General features: G+C 39.3%; 1 protein-coding gene across 2 annotated transcripts in view; it reads left to right on the top strand.

Annotated features, from left to right (window-relative positions):
* FAM135B (family with sequence similarity 135 member B) overlaps window positions 1-20,569 on the top strand; it is a 186,984-nt gene that overhangs the window by 130,223 nt on the left and 36,192 nt on the right. For both annotated transcript variants that reach the window (XM_056484144.1, XM_056484145.1), the window contains exon 7: window positions 8,563-8,689. In XM_056484144.1, the coding sequence (XP_056340119.1) occupies window positions 8,563-8,689 (127 nt within the window). The remainder of the gene's footprint in view (window positions 1-8,562; window positions 8,690-20,569) is intronic.

The raw sequence follows: 20,569 nt of genomic DNA on the forward strand, positions 1-20,569 counted from the left end.
GAATACATCCAAGCAGATGGGGATAGTTACATTATGAAGGAAAAAAAAAATCTATGCAGTGTTTCACGTGGTTTCATTTGCTACCTTGAACTGCCCCACCATGGTGCATACTTTGTGTGTATATACACATTATTCCTACACATATCTATAGATCCATATGTAAAATTGAAACAGTTCTAGACCTATCCTGAAAATAATTATGTAAAATTGAAATTCACTGCTGTATTGAAGTTTTCCTGCAGCATTACTTTGTCTGAAGCACTTCATATATGCCCTGTGGACTCAGCTTTTCATATTTTGTCAGCTCTGTTGACAAATTAGATATTCTTGTTCAAGTTCTTCCACATTGTTTGTGGTTAAAGAGGAAAACCAGCAAGACCAATTCAGGCCTTTCCCTTCAGGGTGATGTATGCTCACAAACAGCTGCTGCTGGGGAAACCTTTCCAGGGTACCTCCATTGCCTCCTGCTTCTTTGACAAGTGAACATTTTGATATTGATGTTTGTCCTGGTTAAAAATTCTGATACAATAAATATTACATTAAGTTTGAGACTTTGAAGCCCTCACCTTTTACCAGCCTGAGAATGAGTGAAATTCACATGTCTGGGATCCTTTGCAGGCTTCTGGATAGAAATTTTGTGATTCAGCTTTTCTAAAAAGTCTAACACAGCTTTTTGATGGGGTCCAAGCTCATGGCAGCTGCTAATGGCTTTGTGGATTTCCTGAGAAAGTGAGAGGCTGAGTAGGAAGTTGGTGAGGCAGACTTTGAATGAACTCATCTCCAGCTTTGTTAGCACAGAATCATAGAATTGTTTGGGTTGGAGGGTACCTTAAAGAAATTTTAGTTCCAATGCCTCTTCCATGGGCAGGGACACCTTCCACTATCCCAGGTTGTTCCAAGCCCCATCCAACCTGGCCTTGGGCACTTCCAGGGATGGGACAGCTACAGCTTCTCTGGGAATCTGTGCCAGAGCCTCACCACCCTCACAGTTAAAAAAGAAATTAAAAAAAAATCTGAAATAAATCTCTTTTTCAATATAAAGCCATTTCCCCTTGTCCTGCCACTACATCCTCTTGTCAAATGTCTCTCCCTCTTTTTTATAAGCTACCCTTAGGTGCTGAAAGGTGCTGCAATGTCCCTGGAGCCTTTTCTTCCCAGGGCTGAACACCCCCAGTCTCTCAGCCTGTCCTCAGAGGAGAGATGCTCCAGTCCTCTGGTCACTTCTGTGCCTCCTCTGGGGCTGCCCTGAGAGCTCCACAGTGTCCCAGTTTCCTGTGCTGGGGATGCCAGAGCTGGTGCAGCTCTGCAGGTGGGTCCCACAGGGCAGGATCCCCCTCACCTGCTGCTCATGGAGCTTTGGATGTGGAGGGCTCTCTGAGCTGCAGGTGCACATTGCTGGCTCCTCTCCAGTTTCCCACCCACCAGAACCCTCAAGTTCATCTCAGGGCTCCTCTCAAGGAGTCTCAGTCTGAGCTCTCACCTGGCAATGCCCAAACTCAGGGGTGGCACAGGGATCTCTTGAACCCCATGAGGCTCTTGTGGGTGCACTTTTCTCCAGAGCAATCACATTTGCTGTACATGTGGGATGACCAGGGGCATGGTGTGAGGCTTTGGTGCCTGGATTGGCTCCTCTTGCCTGCCTGGGCAGCTGCATCCCTCTGCAGCAGTGAAGGGACTGCTTGGCTTTTACTTGTCCTGTAGAGCTCTGAGCCAGAGCTTGGTTAAAAACTCTTTCTCTGATCCTTGGAGATCTTTGACTTCTCTAAAAATCACCCCAGGAGTGGCTCAGGAAGCTGGACTGCCAGGGACAAGTCCAAGGCTCAGGTCTCAGTGGCTGTGACAGCTGCTGTCTTCACCCAAAATGCTGCTCCCCTCGCCCTGCCCTGAACCCAAACCCTGTGACAAGGCACAGCAGGACACTGTGACCCAGGGCTGGGGCTGGGCCGTGGCAGAGCAGTGTCAGTGGCTGTGCTGGCTGCACTGAGGGCTCCTGGCACATGGAGTGCTGTTCAGACTTCTAGAGTGTGCGAGGAATAGAGCAGAACCTACAGCAGGAGCTGGATGCCACATCCTAACACAGTACCAGTGACTGTGCTCTTTGGAAAATTGAGAATTTGTTGCCTCTGGCAGCCTCATTTTACCCAGGGTGACTGGAGATGAGCAGACTGAGCTTGTCAAAAGATAACCAAAAAAAAGGGAACAATATTCAAGCATGAGAAGCTGAGGCACTGGCCTCCATGAACAGCCTGAACATTTTCAATTCTCTTACCTGAGATCCAGGGGCTAAATGTGAGCAGACACTTGTAAGAGGAAGGTGAGGAGGAGGAGGAGTGAAGGCTTTGGTCCCAAGTTTTTCTCATTTGCATGGATGAGTTTGGTTTCTGGCCCCAGGCACTGACTTCTCCCTCAGCTCCCTGTCTCTAGCCAGGGCTGTAGGAGCAGCCAGGGTTTATTAGCCAGATGCAGCTGGTGGAAAAGACACTTTGCTCCAGCAGAACTCAGACTCCAAGAAATATTTCTGGTTTTCCCCCAGGAAAATGTGTGGGTCTGTGTGTAGAGGTCTGCTTACTCTCAGGCTTGCTGCAAGCACAGTGCCTTACTTATACTGGATTCACTTAGGAAGCAAACACAAAAAACATGGTTTAGTGATTCTATAGAGCTCTTCACTGCTTCCCAGAAAATAAAATCCCAAAGCACCAAGGAAATTTTAAAAAAGCCAGTCTTGAAAACTCTGCAGATAAGCAAATCCTGTGCCATGAGCAGCTGGCAAACCTGTTTCCTCTTGCTTACACAAGAAGGGGATTTATTTTTCCCACATTTCTGGATTCTCCTCAACTTTCTATTCCTTTCCATACATAAGTTTATGTGAAAAAACAAAGTAGGCTTTCAGGATTTTACTTGTCAACATTGAATTCTAAATTGCTCATCTCCAACTCACTGTTTGAGAAACAAGAAATCTTGGTGGAATCTGAGATGGGGAAATAATATCATTTAAATTTTGTTGGTGGAGCAACCAAGACACAGCTACTCAGTTTTTCAGTGCCTTTACCTTGTTCTTTCTGGAAGAGGAAAGAGAGAAAAAGGGACACAGAGTGTCTAAAGATTGCTGATCTAGCCCTGATCTGGTTCTCTGCTTCACTGCACTGAGGAATTAGGCCAAGCCTGGCCCTTCTTGAGCAATTTTATTTCACCTAAATCTGATTACTTGCAGGCATCCTCCTGTTCCTCAAAAGCACAAGTGATCCATCTGTAAATGATGCACACACTGTGCTGCCTGCTGTACCCTGAATCTGGGTGCAGATTATGCAGATTTTCCTACAGCTGGAGGTGTAGCTGGCTCCTACTTATGGGCAGCTTGTGTCTGAAACTGCACAAATATTATACCATGGGCTAAAGTTCTTCAATTATTTACCCTCTCCACTCTGTTTGCAAATAAATTAATCTGTAGAAAGAAAATGAAATTTTTATGTACTAAAGAGCTATTCCTTTCATAATATGTTTATTAGAAGAATATTGATTTATATTATTTTCCTCTAAGAACACATCTATAATAACTGGGTGGTTTTTTCCTTTGAATTTCCTTTTATTTGGTAGTTTCTTATGTATCTGCAAAGATAAACCTCCACTTTGGAAGTTTTGGATGCCATTCTCCTGTGCTTCCAGCTGAGAAATTATACAAGAAAAACATGACAATTTCTGAGTCAAATTTAAAAAGAAAAATCCCTCTCAACAGTAAATTAAATATCATCACATGACTTTATCTACTTTCAGGTTTTATAGCAGCAAAGGTTAAGTTCAGGACAAGTGAGCCAGCATTTTCCAGCAGTCAAAATCACTAAAGATTTCAAACCAGATTCCCCATAGCCTCTGTTTGGTATCTAAGGAGAGATATCTATTTTCATTAAAATTTTATTTTAATAAACCTTATCAGTTTTACCCAAGAAGGTCAGAACATTTTACAGTCACTGATTATAACCTTGGTGAAACTCCTTGGGTAAGAGAGAATCATATCTAAAGGGGAACAATCTGTAAACATCCACAGATTGTTCTTAAAAATAAATAACAGATCACCCATGTACCCTTTGACCATGTGCAGCAGTAATTTGCCAAAAGCTATATTAAATATTTTAAATATATAAATTTTAATATATATATTTATATATATAAATTTTAATATTTAAATATTAAATATATTAAATATTTATAATTATATTTTGAGTTAAAACAATGAGGGAAATTAGTGTTGTCACAATTTTCCTGATCTGTGGGAGAAGGCAGTTCCTGGTGAAACGCAAACAGATGGTAGTGGGGACTGGGAGGGTTTAATTCTGAGTTATGCTATTTCTGTGGGACTGACTTATATTTTTGATTTTTAAAGCAGTAATATTTTATGTATAAGGGACTGAGAGGAAAAGAAGCGGTTTCTCGAAGGATCTGACCTAAATGGGACACAAGCTCATTTCTTGAATTTCCTCTCCTGGTTTACTCAGAAGATTGTAATTGCTCAACATTAGAAATGTGGTGATTTTGTGTATGGAGATTGTTTGGGTGCTTGTGTGGGCTTTTTTTTGGTTTTGGTTTTGGTTTTGGTTTTGGTTTGGTTTTTTTTTTGTTTTGTTTTGTTTTGCTTTGCTTTGCTTTGTTTTGTTTTGTTTTGTTTTGTTTTGTTTTGTTTTGTTTTTTTTACAGTTTGATAATTTTATATATTGCAAGTTAGGGTTTTTGTTTTTCTTTTTCCAAGCAAGAATCAGATCCCAATCTTTTTTTTTCCCATTCTGCTAAACAATCCATGAGAAAAAACTTTTTGTTTACCAAGAAAACTCTAAACTACCAAATCTTCCCATGCTACAAAAAGAAAGCTCCAAAACCCCAAAAGAAAGCTAAAAATGAAAGAAAAGTATTTCTTTTTTGGGGAAGTTAATCTGAAAGAGAACATGGTGTTCTATTAAACTGCCCTAAAAGTATTTTTTCTGATTGGCTTCAATAACACATCTGAATTAGCATTTATCAAAGCCATTCAATTTCCTATGCTAGGAAAATGTCATTTCATTTATATGTAAGAGAATTGTCCACAGAAGAAAAATAAACAGGAAATGATTGTTTAATATTTTGTGCTCTACAAGAACCTAGTGTTGCCACATTGAAATCTGCAACAGCAAGTTCAAAAGAACCAGAAAGTTCAGCACTTATTAGAACATGCAATTCATTCCAAGAGATGTTACAGAGGCCAAAAGTATAAATCACAAAGTCATGGACACAAATTCATAGAAGGTAACCATGTCTGCTGGGAATAATTGCTTGAATATAACCTTTGAGTCAGAAAGGTCTTAAATTTTGATTGCTGGATCTTGCAGGCTGTAATGAAGGAAGAAAATGGACTTTTCAAGGTGGTTTACTGTACTGTGTGCCCACAGATGACTGCTGTAATAATTGGGAGACTCCTTTGAAGGATAAAGGCATAAAATCATAGAATTATAGAATGGTTTGGGTTGGAAGGGACCTTAAAGATCATCTCATCCCCTGTCATAGGCAGGGACACCTTCCACTAGACCAGGTTGCCCCAATCCCCATCCAACCTGGAATTTAAAACTTCCAGGGATGGGGCATCCCCAAATTCTCTTGGTAACTTGTGCCAGGGCCCCACCACTCATGGTGATCAAAATGCCAGCTCAAAAAGAACCCATAAAACCTTTCACTGAAAATATTAATACTTCTGCACATATTTTAATCCTCTTGGGCACACACATGTTACCTCTTTTGACCCTTTTTATCCTGACTCCAATTAAAAGCTGAGGTCATCACACTGGATAAGGATCTAAACGTTGATATTAAATCAGTGCTATTAAATAGATGGTCCAAATGGACATGTAAGTAACCAAGGTTCATGATTCATACAAAGGAGCATGTTTGCAGAAATAATTAGAAGAAATAAATACAGTGAAAAAATAATTGATGTAGCAAATTAACCTGTTGTTGCTAATAAAAAATTTATTCAAGCATAAATGTTCTTCAGAAAATATTAGAGGGACTCAGCAGTTTGTAAGCCTTCCACTTAAACTTTCCCTCAGAATACTGATGATGTTTTGGCATGTTTCCCAAAAAAAAGATTTTTGTTTTACAGTGCTATGTGAAATCAATTTCTGTAAAACCAACAGATTAAAAACCCTTTTCTGCTGTAAAAGCAAAAGATAAATAACTAAAAAAAGGGCATTAAAAAGTGCTCTTCTTTCCCTTTGAACCTTTGAAAGCTTTGCTCATATTCTAATGAGGAGTTTTTCATGTGCACAGAACATTTGTTTAAGCTTCTCTCTCTGATACCACAGCACTCATTTTTTATTTCAGTTTCTTGAGCCTTTCCAGCAGACCACATCAGACAACATTGTTCAATAACAGCAGAAATTATTCAGAATGGTGTGTAGCTCTTGTCTGTTAGAAATAGCTTTATTTATTAGTTTATTTATTTATTGCATTTATCTTTAATGTGGGAAATACATGGAAAGGCTTCATGCTGCTTAGAAGGAACCAGTTGGGAATTGCTTTGATCACATAAATTAAAATATACATAAGCAAGAACAGATATCTGCAGATTTCTTCTACCCCATCCTCTCTCTTATGGAACTGCCTTTTTGCCAGTATTTATCTATAACAAGCAGCAGTTTTGTTCTACAGACAGAGGGATTTGTATTTAACTTTCTGAAGCTGGTCTGAATTGTAATTTTGCTTGAAATTCTTTTTCCAATGTTGCAAAACTGTTTCACACAAGAACCTCACCTGTTGTATGGCTATTAATGAATTTTTTTTTCTTTGTTTCTTTAATATAAATCCTTCCAGAGTTCAAGAAGCCTTTGGGCAATGCTCTTGGGCACATGGTGTGATTCTTGGGGCTGCCCTATACAGGGTCTAGAGTTGAATTTTGGAGATCCTCGTGGATCCTTTCCATCTCAAGATGTTCTGTGATTCTATGGTTCTCTGTTTTCAGTGTGTTTCTGTACAGCACTCTGTAATTTGTCCCTAAAGACTGAATCAGGCATAGATATCAATTCATCAGTTTTATCTGAGCTGGTGTGGCCACATGGCACACACCTACATGGAGGAACAACCTGGATTGGAAAGGCATTGCAGCAGGAATGGCACTTCCCTGTGGTGTTTAGCTCTGGCATATTTTGGTTTTAAGATGCTTTTTGTGCTCTCCTGGAAGTTTATATTCTTTCAAGAAGACCAGGTCTCCTGGGTACGATGGGATTTGGGATGCTTGGGTGGGCATCAGATACCTGTGGGTGGTGATCCCAGCCTGGAGCTGTAGCACAAAGCCAGTGCCATTACAAACAGCAAATGTGCTTTCCCATTTTCTCTACAGTTCCTTATTTCAGTTCCACCTTTGCCTGCATGTTTTTTAAGAACAACCCTTCTGGTTGCTTGCATTGCAATTTAGCAATCACAGTTTGTAATTTGACTCTTTGCATTCCCCACAAGTAGACTGATTTCGCTCTTGAAACCTTGATGTGGTTTGTATAGAGCAAGAGTTATCAGAGGCACTAACACAGAGCTTATCTCATCTCCAGTTGTTGATGAGGCAGCCATCCAGCCTCTCTTCACAGTCCACAATTAGCATTAAATGCTTGGAGGGTAAAATTCCTCTGATCTCTTTGATATCACTGCTTCAGCAAGAGATGACTCATATGCTGGAAATGCCAATTCCTCTCCAATGAATATAAAGACAGCTCACATCATTAACTGGAATATAAGTAGTGCTCAGATTAATCAGAAGTGTGAGCCCTGGCTGTGCAACAATGCTGAAGGTGGTCTTGATGCTGGGTAAATTCCAGACAGGTTATTCCACCCTTAATAGTTTCCTGGTCTTCAATAGGAAATGTACAAGTATAGCCAGAAGGGAGCACTGACCACAATAGTCAGCACTGAGAATGAAAGAATTTATATTCTGTCAGGTTTTTGAGGAAGAAGTTGAATAACAGGGAAATCACGTTTCACCCAGAAAGAAATAAATGTAGTTTTTTGGCTGAAGTCTCATCCTTTTGGTGCTGAAAGATGTGGGAGAGTGAGAAGTGGCAACCCAACTTCCAATCTATAAGAATAAGTTTGAGATGAGCTAGAAAATATTGGTTATAGGAGAGATCATGCACAACTCAAAGAGGAAGGGTGATGTGGGTAAAGCCAGAGAGAAAGATATTGAATCCATTAAGGTGCAGGTGATGAGAGGTTGCATAAGAATATGATCCATGTGGATAGATGGAAAGGTTGTGTTGGTGAGATGTTATGCTGGAAAAAACAGCAGAGAAAGGAGTGAATTAAGAATAACACTCAAACCACTTGACTGAATGCTTAGAAAACAAACTTCATTCACTTTGCTTGAGCTACTGCACACTGGACAATGACCATTTTCAAGGAAAAGATGAATTTACAGTGCAACTTGAAATAAACAAAAACAAAACTCACCAAAATTGTAAATCTTTTCTAAGTAAGGAAATAATACTGAGACAACAAGGATTCTTCTCTAACAATGCTCTTCTGATTTCATTTTTCTTCTCAATTTTCTCCTTGTAGTTTTGCTCGTCCAGGGAAAGGTTCCTGGCTTGGGAAAGGCAGCCTGGAGGCAGGACCAGACCAGTCCAGTATGTCATTAGAAAATCTGGTGTTTGGAGCTGGCTACTGCAAACCCACTTCTTCAGAGGTAAGGAGGATGAGGAATGATGCCTTACTTCAATTCCATCACACACAGTGTCCACATTGTCTGTGGAGAGCATGCCATGGTTTTATGTTTCCTGTAGAGGGATTTTTTGGAAGAACAGCCCTTCAAACATTTCTGCAGGAACCACCTGGCACTTGGTTACACAATTTCTGTGTGTTCAGCCCCCACCTGCATGCACCATTTCACAGTTCAAGGTGTGTGGATCACCCCCCACTGACTGTGACATTTTAAGGCAGGGCTCACCTGACCAGGTATTGCTGTAAGTGAAATTAATTATTCAGGAAAAGGTCCTGGCTTTCAATTCTTGTGTATGGCAGCCAGAGGATATTAGTCAGTATTAAGGATGCTGTGAAAGAAGGCTGTGTGTCCAGAGTATTGTGTGTTGGTGGTGGGGTGTTTCACACAATGCCTTACTCATGGCAGGTCCCACAGTGTGGCTTTGATCTTGCCCCTTACCGCAGGTAAAAAGGAGAGCTCTCTGTGCAATTTTTAAAAGAAAGATGGTTGCTTTAAAATGATTAATTTACTTTTGTTGATATTTTTTCTAATTTATCTTTTATGTTTTTAAAATGATAACTTTGTTGGGTTTTTTTCTTTCCTTTCTTTGTAAAAAAATCTTTCCTCAGCTCTAGAAACTCACCCCAGAATATTGCAACCATTAACCTGTTAAGAAACCTTGATTCAAGGCTTCTGATTAGCATTCTGCCCTCAGCTTCTCCCAACCTTTCCTGTCAAAGCTTTTCTGCATAAATATTAAAAATAAGCAAGCCTAGAGCATCTGTTGCAGAGGAGCTACCAGGGAATTAACGAGGGCTGGGAGAATGTTTGGCCTGAGGCTGCTATCCCAAACATTGGGTCAGTGTATGCTTCTGGCAAACAAACTGACCTCACCCTCTGCCTCTCTAGGAGACAGTCACATCATAGACATTAAATAACTGTTTGTATTTTAGGCCACTCTCTGGACATCTCTGCAGATAGTATAGGAAAGAGGCTTCTTTGGACAGTGGTGTCTGTTTTCATTATCCTCTGGAAAAGTCTCTGTTGAAAGAAGAGAAATGGAAAGATCTCCAATCCCATTTTTGCTTTTAGCCTCCATGGAAAAATCTTTGTCTGTTGTAATTCTTCCTTAGATGGAAGCTCTGTCTTCCACTTATTTCTGGAAACTATTTTTGTTTTAATGGCAGGATAATTGTGGTGAGCTTGATGGGAAGCCAGGTGCTCACCAAGCCATTCTATCATTCCCCTCCTCTACAGGACAGAGTGCAATAGAGAGAAATTGTGAGTAAAGATAAAGTCAGTTTAATGAAGTAAAATCAAGGCCAAGTGCAGGAGCAAAGGGAAACAAAAGATTCATTCCTTCCTTCCCATCAGCAGGTGATGTCCAGTCACATCCTGGCAAGTGGGGCTTCAGGGTGTGAAGGGGTTTCTCTGGAACACAAACATTATAATAGTGAATGCTCCCCCTTCTCCTCCTTTTGCTCAGCTTTTATTGCTCAGCACACATCCCATGGTATGGAATGTCCCTTTGGTCAGTTTGGGACACTGGCCTGGCTGTGTCCCCTCCCAGGATGCTGTCCACTCCCACCTGTGGTGGGAGATTTTGGGGACAGCTCTGGGGCTGTGCCAGCTCTGCTCAGCAGGAGCCAAAACTCTGCAGTGCCACCAGTGCCCAGCACAGCTCTGGAGGGCTGCCCAGGGGAAAGTTAACTCCATCCCAGTCAGAGCCAGGACAATTATTATTATCCTAGCAGATGAACCATGAAATACCAAAAGGAAATTGCTCTACCAAGAGCTGGCTTTAGCACACTGCTACAGAGTGCCACACACCAAACCATCATAAATATAAAGCTGCACATGGCCAGATGTGCATTTGCTGAGCTTCAGAAACCTCCATAAGTCATGGCATCTGTTCTTGAGCTGAATGTTTTAATTTAATAGGCCATGATGGCCTTTTGTCCATGCATGATGAATGATAATGAGCAAAGGCTATTTTCTCTTGGCTTAACATAAAAAAATAAAAATTCTGAGCTAGAAAAGAAACTGTTGTAGGGCTAAACCTAACTCCAAGCACAGGCCATGTGTCTGACTGCTGGTTATTATGGAAGTTTATACCAGGCTGTAGGGGATGGAAGGAAGAGGAGTGATATTAGTTCTTGCAGTGCTGCAGTACTTGGCACTGGGTCAAGTTTTCTTCCCTTTAAAAACTCGTCTACACCATTGCAGGTTTTTTGAATGTGTTTGTTAAGCTTCAGTTGGTTTGGAGAATTTTGCTGATGGGCATGAGAATGGATCCTGCCCTTTTCATGAAAAAAAATCCAAACAACCAAAACCTGCAGAACTCTCTGATTATATACATTTTTGTTCAGACCTTCCTTACTCCATGTCTGAATTAGCAACTATTCAACACCAGAACTCAAAATATACCACACATATTTCTGTTTGTAACATATTCTGATTCGATGCAACTGGCTAAATCTAGGGTGAAACATTAATAAATCTGGTCTTCCAAGGCTGACAAAGCTTCACTGAGAGGCAGGACATGGGAAAATCAATTTTATAGGGATGTTGTTTAGTGTCTTTTTATGTCATAAACTGCCATGGAACAGATAGTGTTGGTCTTTCCTGTTTTTAATTTTGTTTAGCTCAATTTTCATCTCTTCCTACATTTTATGTGCATTGTCTGTTTTCCTTGATCTAAGAAGTCTCCAGGCTTAAACTCTTAAAATGCATCTCCTGGGCAAGTGCCTCCTGTTTAGTATCTTTTCTAGGGACCTAAATCTGATTACTCAGTTTACTGAATACTGCAAACAGTCAAGACTTTCCTTATTTTAGCCTTAGCCATTGTAAGTAAACCAAAAAGAGCTTCTTTTTCCCCTGACACCTGCAGATAGATTATTTTTCCAGAATACTTTCCAACCTCTTACAAATGAGCAGAAGTTTGTAAAGTTTAGGAACTCTAAATCATCACTATTGCACCTTTTCCCCAGGTCTAGGCATAAAACCCCAGGAAATGTGTAGTTTGTGGTGTCTGAAGCCTTACTAACTCCACAGTTTTTTCAGTTTCATAGGTTTGGTGTAAATTCTAAAAAATTCAAGAAGCAGATTGGATCACAAAAGTAAATTTTGTTTTCACAAGTGTCATCATATGCAGTAGATGGTATTTTGGCTTTATGTGGCAAGGTTTTTGGGGAGGCTTCTGTGAGAGGAAAAAAGCTTCCCCCACATTAAACAAAGACAATTCACCACTCCTGGTTCAGAAAAGATCTGAACCCAGTAGAGTGGTGGCTGGATTTACAGTAGTCCTAAACCTGCAGGAAAGCCAGAAATCTGCTGAAATATGATGCTAAAACTGCCAGGTAATGTTTTCTAGATATCTCTTGAATACAAAGTAGAAGACTCTTACCTTGATATATCACATATAGGTCATACTTTTCATTGACCCTTTTTTCCTGATAGCACTTGGATGCTTCAGAGAGTTAATGCTCTTTTTATGCCCACAGGTTGACTGTGGAAGTGCTCACCTAGTTTATGTCACTGATTTGCTTTTTCCTCACTGAAAAGGCAATTGATTGCCTTAATTTTTAGAGATAGTCTGCATAAATCAGCTCTTCTTTCCACTTCCTGACCTAATCTTCTGTGTTTGGGCTGCTGAGGTGCCACTGCCTAAAGACAGATCCTGAAGGTTTCTGGTTCTGCACTCCTGACTTCTCACTGTGGACACTAATTAGATGTCAGCAGCTTTGGATTGCACATGTCCATTTTCCCTAGATCTCACCAAATGACTTCTGGACATCACTGACACTTTCTTCATCTCCTAGCTTAGCACAGTATTATAATAATTAATTCTATTTAAACCTAGGTGATATTTTTAAGTCTCTCTGGCTCTTCCCATTTGCCTACCTAGCAAATAGGGATCTTCCTTTTCTCCTTTCCTCCTTCCTTCCCTCTCTAATATTTTCTCTCTATCTATAGTACACTTTTCCCTTCAAGCACAATTTAAAGAACAAAGATTATTATTGAAAGAAGATATTTTTGTGTTGTCAGATAAATATGAAGGAAGACAATTTTGTTGCCAACAAACTAGAAGAGAATAATCAACAAAATAATAAAATCTATGAAATAATAAGAAGTGCTAGATTCTTTTCAAGTTATTTTCAGCCCATAACCTGTGCTCACAGGGAATATATATCACAGGAGATGTGTTCAAAATAGGATCAAATCTACTGCAGTCTTGGGAGATGCCAGTGGGGTGAAACAGTTTTGTGAGCCATGTGTGACTGATTTCCCTTTGGGGAGCCTGAATTCCCTTTGTGTCTGCTAATTTACTTTTGGTTGTGAGGAAGATCAAGGGGTTGTTTTGGATGTTACAAGGTCTGTGTCTCGGCTCCACACTGACTCACTCTTTCAGGTGATTTCAACTGCCCTAAGAGCCGGATACTGGAATATTACATCAGCTTTATTTATCTACAATAAAATAAACTATTCCTTGCAGATCTGCAAATCAAATGGTCACTTATACTTCAGGATTTCTGTGCCTTACCCAGTAGCATAAACCTCTTCTGTATTCACTGTTGTCAGGCTGGTTTAATGTCTGTAATGTGCATCACATGCCTGCTGTGTTATAATCAAGTTGAATCAATGGCATACTGGGGATTATTAATAAACTGTACTCACAGTAATCTTATTTTCATTTGGCTAGCAGTTGCACTGCAGATAAATTGACTTCTAAGTAATCAGATTGATTAATCATATGATTTCTCATTAATAAGGCACTGGTGTTTGATGAGAAGTGTTCTTCTTTCATCTAGCATTGATGTAGCAATCCCAAAAGACATGAGGTTTGTGCCTGGCATAACACAAGAACCAGGAGTGTCATTCAAATAAAATTTGTTGATGATAAGTGTTCTTTCCCACAGACAGTTTGCTAATATTTTCATTCTTTCAGCAGCATATGCAAAACCTGGGCTGTTCTAGCCTAGCATCAAAACATTATTCCAGCCCACATTTTTATGTCTCATAGCAGTCATCTGTGGTTTAGTCTTCTTTTCTTCTCTGCACAAACAGTTCACTTTTTCAGCTCTTGGAGTAGGAAGACATTGAGATTATCTCAGTTCATTAGAGCAAAGGGCTAATAACCCCAAAGTTGTGGATTTGATCCCTGTCCAGGCCATTCACTTAAAAGTTCAACTTGATGATCCTTGTAGGTGCCTTCCAACTCAGAATATTCTTTGATTCTGTAGTGATTGTATATCAGAGAGTAGCTCAAATAGGATCTGTTGTGGGAATTTTAATATGTTATATTATTCTGTGGTTCTAAGAGAGCTGATACATATTATTGCTTTTTTAAAAATCAATTTTTAAAAAAATCTTAGTATTCAAAATAGCTTTTACTTATAATTGCTCAATGTAGTTTACATCAGAATTCCATCTAGAATTGTTAATTTTATAAGGAAATGCCTTTAGTTTCCACCTCAGACTTCTCTGCTCCAGTGTGAGTGTTTAATGGCAATCACTTCCTTCATGTGTTAGACTGCATTTGTAATGGGTAGTTTTAAAGATTCCTTGGGTGTCTTGCTGATGCAATTGGTGATTAGCTGTGACTGGGGCTCCAGCAGATGTCCAACACATAATTATTCTGAAATACTAATATACTGCTCTTTATAAGGTAAAATGACAAGTATCTTTAATCAGTATGTTCAAGGCACCATTTGTGATAATTACTGACGAAGTCTTTGATCTTGGTTGCCTGAAGATAAATGGCTGATCTCTAAAATGAACTAAATGATTTCCTAGCTGTAGCAGAAAACATGTAACTGATAATGTGACAATAACTAGTTTCTTTAATCACTGGCATATTTCTTTTCTGTGGTTCTTACTTTCTGATCTGACATATGCAGTGTATAGCAAAGCAGTGATCTTCATTTTTGTAGAGTTCAAAACTGAGATTAGTTTGGGTTTAGGGCTGAAACATTGTGCTACAAAAGCCTTGCAATCTTTTTGCTATGGGTGCTCAATGAAAATGTTATGAAATAACTGGAAATTCTTGTGAGACTCCAGATAGGAGGGTGATGGTGACTTGTTCTGGAGGAAATCCTTGGGAATTGCTCATATTGGACTCATAATTTATTCCTTTTGTTAAGCAATAGAATTTGCATAGGAAGTTGCTCTTTTCATCTGTATTTTTTGCTGTTTTTCTGCATTGCTTATGTACTAGAAATAATCAGATTGCTGCATTCTCTTTCCAAATCTCACCTACACAAATATAACTGAAAGGATTTTTATTATGGCTAATTTAGAGAGTTGTGAGTAGTGTGGTAAAAGGCAGACTAAGCATGGAGGATTTACTTCCCTTTCACAGCTACTAGTACAGTTATATACTGAAGAATTTATTTGGCTTCCCTCACCATAATTTCTCATTTTGTCTGAATCCATTTATGTGGTTTGTACAGTCATTCACTTGGCTGATATCCTTTCAATTCAAGGTTTTCCTTTCTGGAGATTTCAACATTGATTTTTCAGGAATTTTATAGGAAGGGGCTTGAGCAACAATTTTTTTTTTTTTTTTCCTTCCCCAAAGCAAAGTGCAGGAATAGGTGGGAACAGACTTTTTACTCCTCAGTGCAAGAACTGGACTTGGCTTCTCTCTACCTTTTGAAAGAATGTTTTATTATTCACTTTTTCTTTCTTCTCAGTGTTTTTTTTTTTTTACCTTGCTTAAAAGTCATGTTCATTTGCCCTAAGGACCACTAATCCTTAGCTCCTAAGGAACAATAATTCCCATTGACTGATGATGAGAGAGTTCCTGAAGGGAGACCAAATCAACTCTCATTGCCTTTCCAGGGTGAGCAGAGGTGCCAACAGCAGCACAGTCAAGATCCATCATCTGCAAGCCAAACCTTTGCTATTGGCAAGTGTCCCAGACAGCAGCCTGGGGACTGGGGAACGAGAAAAAAAAGAGTCCCTCTTTTTTTCCAACTACTTTGGCCTGTTTTGTGGAAACAAATCTTCAAGGTTCAGCAAAAGCCCACACCTCTGTTCACAGCTATCTCATCAGCTGTAATGACCCAGGAAACAGCTTCACAGCTGATCAGAATTATAAGTTTTGGTGCAGTGCTAGGCAGGAACACCTAGAGCTGCAGTCCCTGCAACATCAGTTTGTGCAAAACGAACTGGCCCCACTCAAATGGGCTCATATTTTCTCCAAGGATCAGACAAGATTTGGCTGTGTGACAATCAGAAAAGAATGGGCTAAGAGGAAGAGATGGGTCAGTGTATTGTGATTCTCAAAAGCACTGGCAAACAGAGGTGAATAGCACTAGACATACGTTTAGCCAACAAAGCATTTTTTGGTAGCTTTATGGCAAAATAAAAATAATTTTAGGATCTCTTCAGGACAAGAACAACTTCTTAAGATGACTTGACTTAATCTCATATCCAGAATCTGTACCCTAGTGTTGTGATGAGTGCCAAAAAGAAGAAAAATTTGGATCAAAATTGGTTAATGCTTCAAGAAATCTCTTTGCATAACCAAGAAAATTGTGTGAGTTGCAGTTACACACAGGAGTACTTGGGTGAGAATATGAGTCTAAAGACATATTTAGGGTAAGCCAGTCAGAGGCAAATGAGCTTACATTACTTCTTTGACTGGCATAAACCTTGGGAAATCTAGCTACCAGTCAGCCTGGTTTTACAATAGTATTTACCTCTACCCAGCTTCACAGTATGGTGTTTGAATAAGTGTTGTGTATTGTTTGACAGAGCCCTGTCAAACCTGGCCTTGAATGTTTCCAGGGATGGGACATTTACCAGGTCTCAGCCCCCTCATGACAAAATATCAAGTCTAAATTTACCCTCCTTTAGTTTTAAACCATTACCCCTTGTCCTGCCTTAACATGCCCTGCTGAAAAGTCTGTCCCCATATTTCTTGTAAGTTGTCCTTAAGTATTGAAAGGCTGCTATAAGGACTCCCAAGATATTCCCAAATTCTTTCCATGGGTAGGATAAAACCATAAAATCAGTTGAAGGCCATATATCTACTCTTTGATGACCCAAGGTAAAAGCCATTGCAATCTCACAGGTTTTTGGTGGGTCTAGATGCAATCTGCTGGAATTAGAACTTCCTGGCTTTGGCAGACAGAGCTGGCTGATGAGAAGCAGGGGTGAAAGGATGAACAGGACAGCAGGACACCCCCAAGGCACTAAATAAATGTTAAATAACATTCATGTGGGTGGTAGAGCTCTGGTTCTGCTCTACACTGTGTTTCTTTTGTAAACAAATCCAGTTCATCTCTCCAAAGCTGCCAATCACTCTTTTTCTCCACTACTGAACTCATTAGAAGTATTTTATTTAAAACCATAAAATTATGGCCTGCAGAATAAATGGCAAGCTACTCATAGCTCGTGAAATTTGATTGTCTTTGAGTGTAAATTACTTGAGGGCTGGTATATGTACTATGCATAATACAGGAGCTATCTATGGGGCTATGAAAATGAACCTGTGAAGATGTAATAGTTATGCAAATTTATACAGTTCCAGCTACTCAAAAGTTCCCTGTTTTGTTGCAGTAAATTATAACATATCAATGTAATTGCCTTAAAATAACATACCCAGGAAATATTCTGATTAGCCATTATTTCTGTTTCAGTGTTAGAACAGAAATTGTGGATATCTGTGGTGATAAAAAGGACTGTACATTATTTTATCATTGGCTTTTCCATTTGATGTATGTTTGTGTGCATGTGAAAGATCTATAAATGATTCATTGCCTGAGAGTGTCATAAGTGAAGACTTCAGGAACGTGGCATAATCACAGGATTAGATGTTAAGCTGTTTCCTGGCAGCAAATGGCATAGAAACCACATCCCCCACATCAAAGAAGCCAGAGCAGCATTACAGCACCTGGGCCAAAAAGCCAAAATTTTTGTGCCAACCAATCTTTTGCAAGAAGGAAGGTGCCTTTAATCCAGGCTGTAAATGACTTTTTCTGAGTGTGATTTGAAATAAAATAATAGAATAATACTAATGAAATAATACTCATTAAGAACAGGTTTTGAAACACTTCTAAAATAAAAATCTGATTGATCTCGTTGGGTCACTTTGACAGCTTCAATTACCTGAGTGATGGGGCTCTCTGAGCCTCAGAATAATCTTCAGCAAAAAAAGTAGAGAAGTAATAGAAATTGATTTGACTTGGTTTTACAACAGACCTTGGAGTATGTTCTCACAATAGATCTTCTGTTGATTATTCTTCTTAGTGCAATAATGGACAAAATTCAGATAACCTGAAAAATTGCACATTTAGACCAAATAAAAGGATTTTTTTCTCCCCATTTCTGTAGACCATAAAAGAGCTGGTATAACACATTGCCAGAAGGTGCTTCTGTGAACTTTGTGGGATTTGACAGAATTGAGCAAAATGACAGCACTGACACAGTCCTTGTTCTGAAAGGATGGGAACTGTGAGGGCTGTGATATAAACTAATATTTGGATAATTTGAAGAAGACACTGCTTGAAGGCATTCAGTTTCTGGAGCTGTCAGGGCTCAGGCTTTCATTTTGTTCTCTTTGCTTATCTCTGTCTCCTCTGTGAGTATCAAATACTTGACTGTGATTGCTTGCAAAACACAAGACTTGTTGGATTTCTCTTCTGATCTGGTTTGACAAAGACTAGAGAAGTCAAAATCTTTTATTCACCTCTTTGGGGAAAAATGGAAGTCAATCATGAATCAAGTAGAGAGTCTGGGATATGCAAGAGCATTTGTAAATAATAATAAAAAATAACAGACCTGTCAACAGAGACATGATTTCTTTCCACTTGCATATGAATCATAGGAACCTACTTGGTAACACTTGTGGCTGTGTAACAGGCTGAAGGAAATAAAATAAAAGCTCTGCCTTGGTAACAAAATGTCAAACTGCTTAAAAAGTGAACTCATGAAGGTTGAAGTAATTTTTCACTGTCAAAAAATAGTTAAATATTTCCTCTTTAGCCATTGTTTGACATTGTTGCTAATGTTTAAATTTGCTAAGATGAGGAAAAGATTAGAAATAATGTTGTGATTGTTTCATTTTTTTACCTCCATTTGTGAAGACAAAAGCAATTAACCAGCATGCAGCATCTGCTCAAATTATAGACATTTCAACAGTGAATTCTGAGCAAAGCTCTCAATAAATAGATTTGGGTGGGCATGGTTGGCACTGTATCTCTTCCCTCTTATGAGAGTCTGTGTGATCAAGAACAAAAATAACCTACTAGGAACTTATTTTCAGATTGTACCTATAATTTCAGAAGCCAAGCCAGTGGTAGCAAAATGACAGGTTCAGTGATCTTGGCCACCTGCTGTAGTAGCCTGGAAATCAAATGGTGCAATTCATCCTGACAATAGGCAGGAATATCAAAAATCCCAAGGTGCTCACATCTATACCCTTGTTATTAAAATAATCACAATTCTTCTTAGTTTCTTGATGGCATTGTGCCATGTTGTAAGACAGTAGATGTATCTTCCCCACAACTAAAACCTGTGAGTGCTGATAAAACCAAAGGCTCAGCCTGTTGGATTGATGTGGGATGCACTCAAATAGACTTTTTTTTTTTAAATGTATATGGCCTCTTTGAATTTTAGGTTTTCCAAGAAAAGGATATATATCCTACTTTTTATTGTATTTATATGATGCTTGAATAGTGGTCCTCAGATTTTGGTTGTCTTTTCTACTAAATATGAACAGGAAATAAGGAAATTAATCACCTTACTTTAGTGAGACTTAATTTTAACCTTTTTTTTTTTTTTTTTTTTTTTTTAAATCTATATTTTTCTGCACTTTGTTGTGTCTGGTTCTTTATATATTCCTTTCTTTGGACAGGAAGATCCTTTGCCTTTGAGTCTTTGCTTCTGCACAAATGGTGCTCCAGTGTTTGAAGTAATCAATTCTTCCTCCATACATGGACATATTTGTAGCTGAGAATAGTTCTAAGAGAGTAGTGGGATGACAGGTTCTGGGATTTTTGGCTTAGAAGAGCAGCTTTGTGTGCTTCATGTGCTCAAGGTCTTCACACAACTCAAGCACAGTTTGTTGGGAAATTTCAAGTTGCCCCAAATAAGTTTTCATTGGCATTATCTTCTGCAGAAACAGAGCAAGAGTGGCTGCAACAGGGACATTTCAGTGATGAGACTGCTCAGTGCATCCTGTTAGGGGCAGGATATCAGTCAGGGTAACCCTAACCAGTCTGATTCCAGTGATAAACTGTACCTTAGAAATAGAACTCATCAAATATTTGATCACTTTGATATTTAACTTTGAGGCGGCTCCTGTCAACATTTTGGAAAGGTAAAAAAGAACCCAAATTTCAGAAAGCCCAAATGGATCATCAGTGGGACAAGTGCAGTGAGTTATTGGGTTATTTCTGGAACCTGACTGATGTGCAGACACTGCAGTGTCAGCCTGGTTCTCCTGCAGACTGTAGCCCACTGACATGGCATTTCCTGCAGGAAAGAAACCCCAGACTCTGTTCAGAGACAGGATGGAATGATGTGACTGCTGAGTTTAGTCCAGCACCTCTTTAGCAAACTGTGAAATAGCATATGCTATAATAGGTTGGAATATATTTTCCATATCAACATCCTCTCTGCATCCTTATGTTTATTGCTCCCCACATTAAATAATTGCTGTGGCATCCTCTGCTACGTTACATGACTCAGCACGAGACAATTTATCTAAATTCACAGTGTACAGGTGAGTTTAAGGTGTGATTTAACTTGTATTTGCAGCTCATGAGGCTGTAGAAGGTTTGTTGTGGTGCTTAAGTGGCAGGTCTTGAAATGTGAAGTCACAAGGACTAATGGCTTGCAATTACTAAGTAAAAT

This window comes from Oenanthe melanoleuca, chromosome 2 (genome assembly GCF_029582105.1).
Source record: "Oenanthe melanoleuca isolate GR-GAL-2019-014 chromosome 2, OMel1.0, whole genome shotgun sequence".
Taxonomy (NCBI): Eukaryota; Metazoa; Chordata; class Aves; order Passeriformes; family Muscicapidae; genus Oenanthe; species Oenanthe melanoleuca.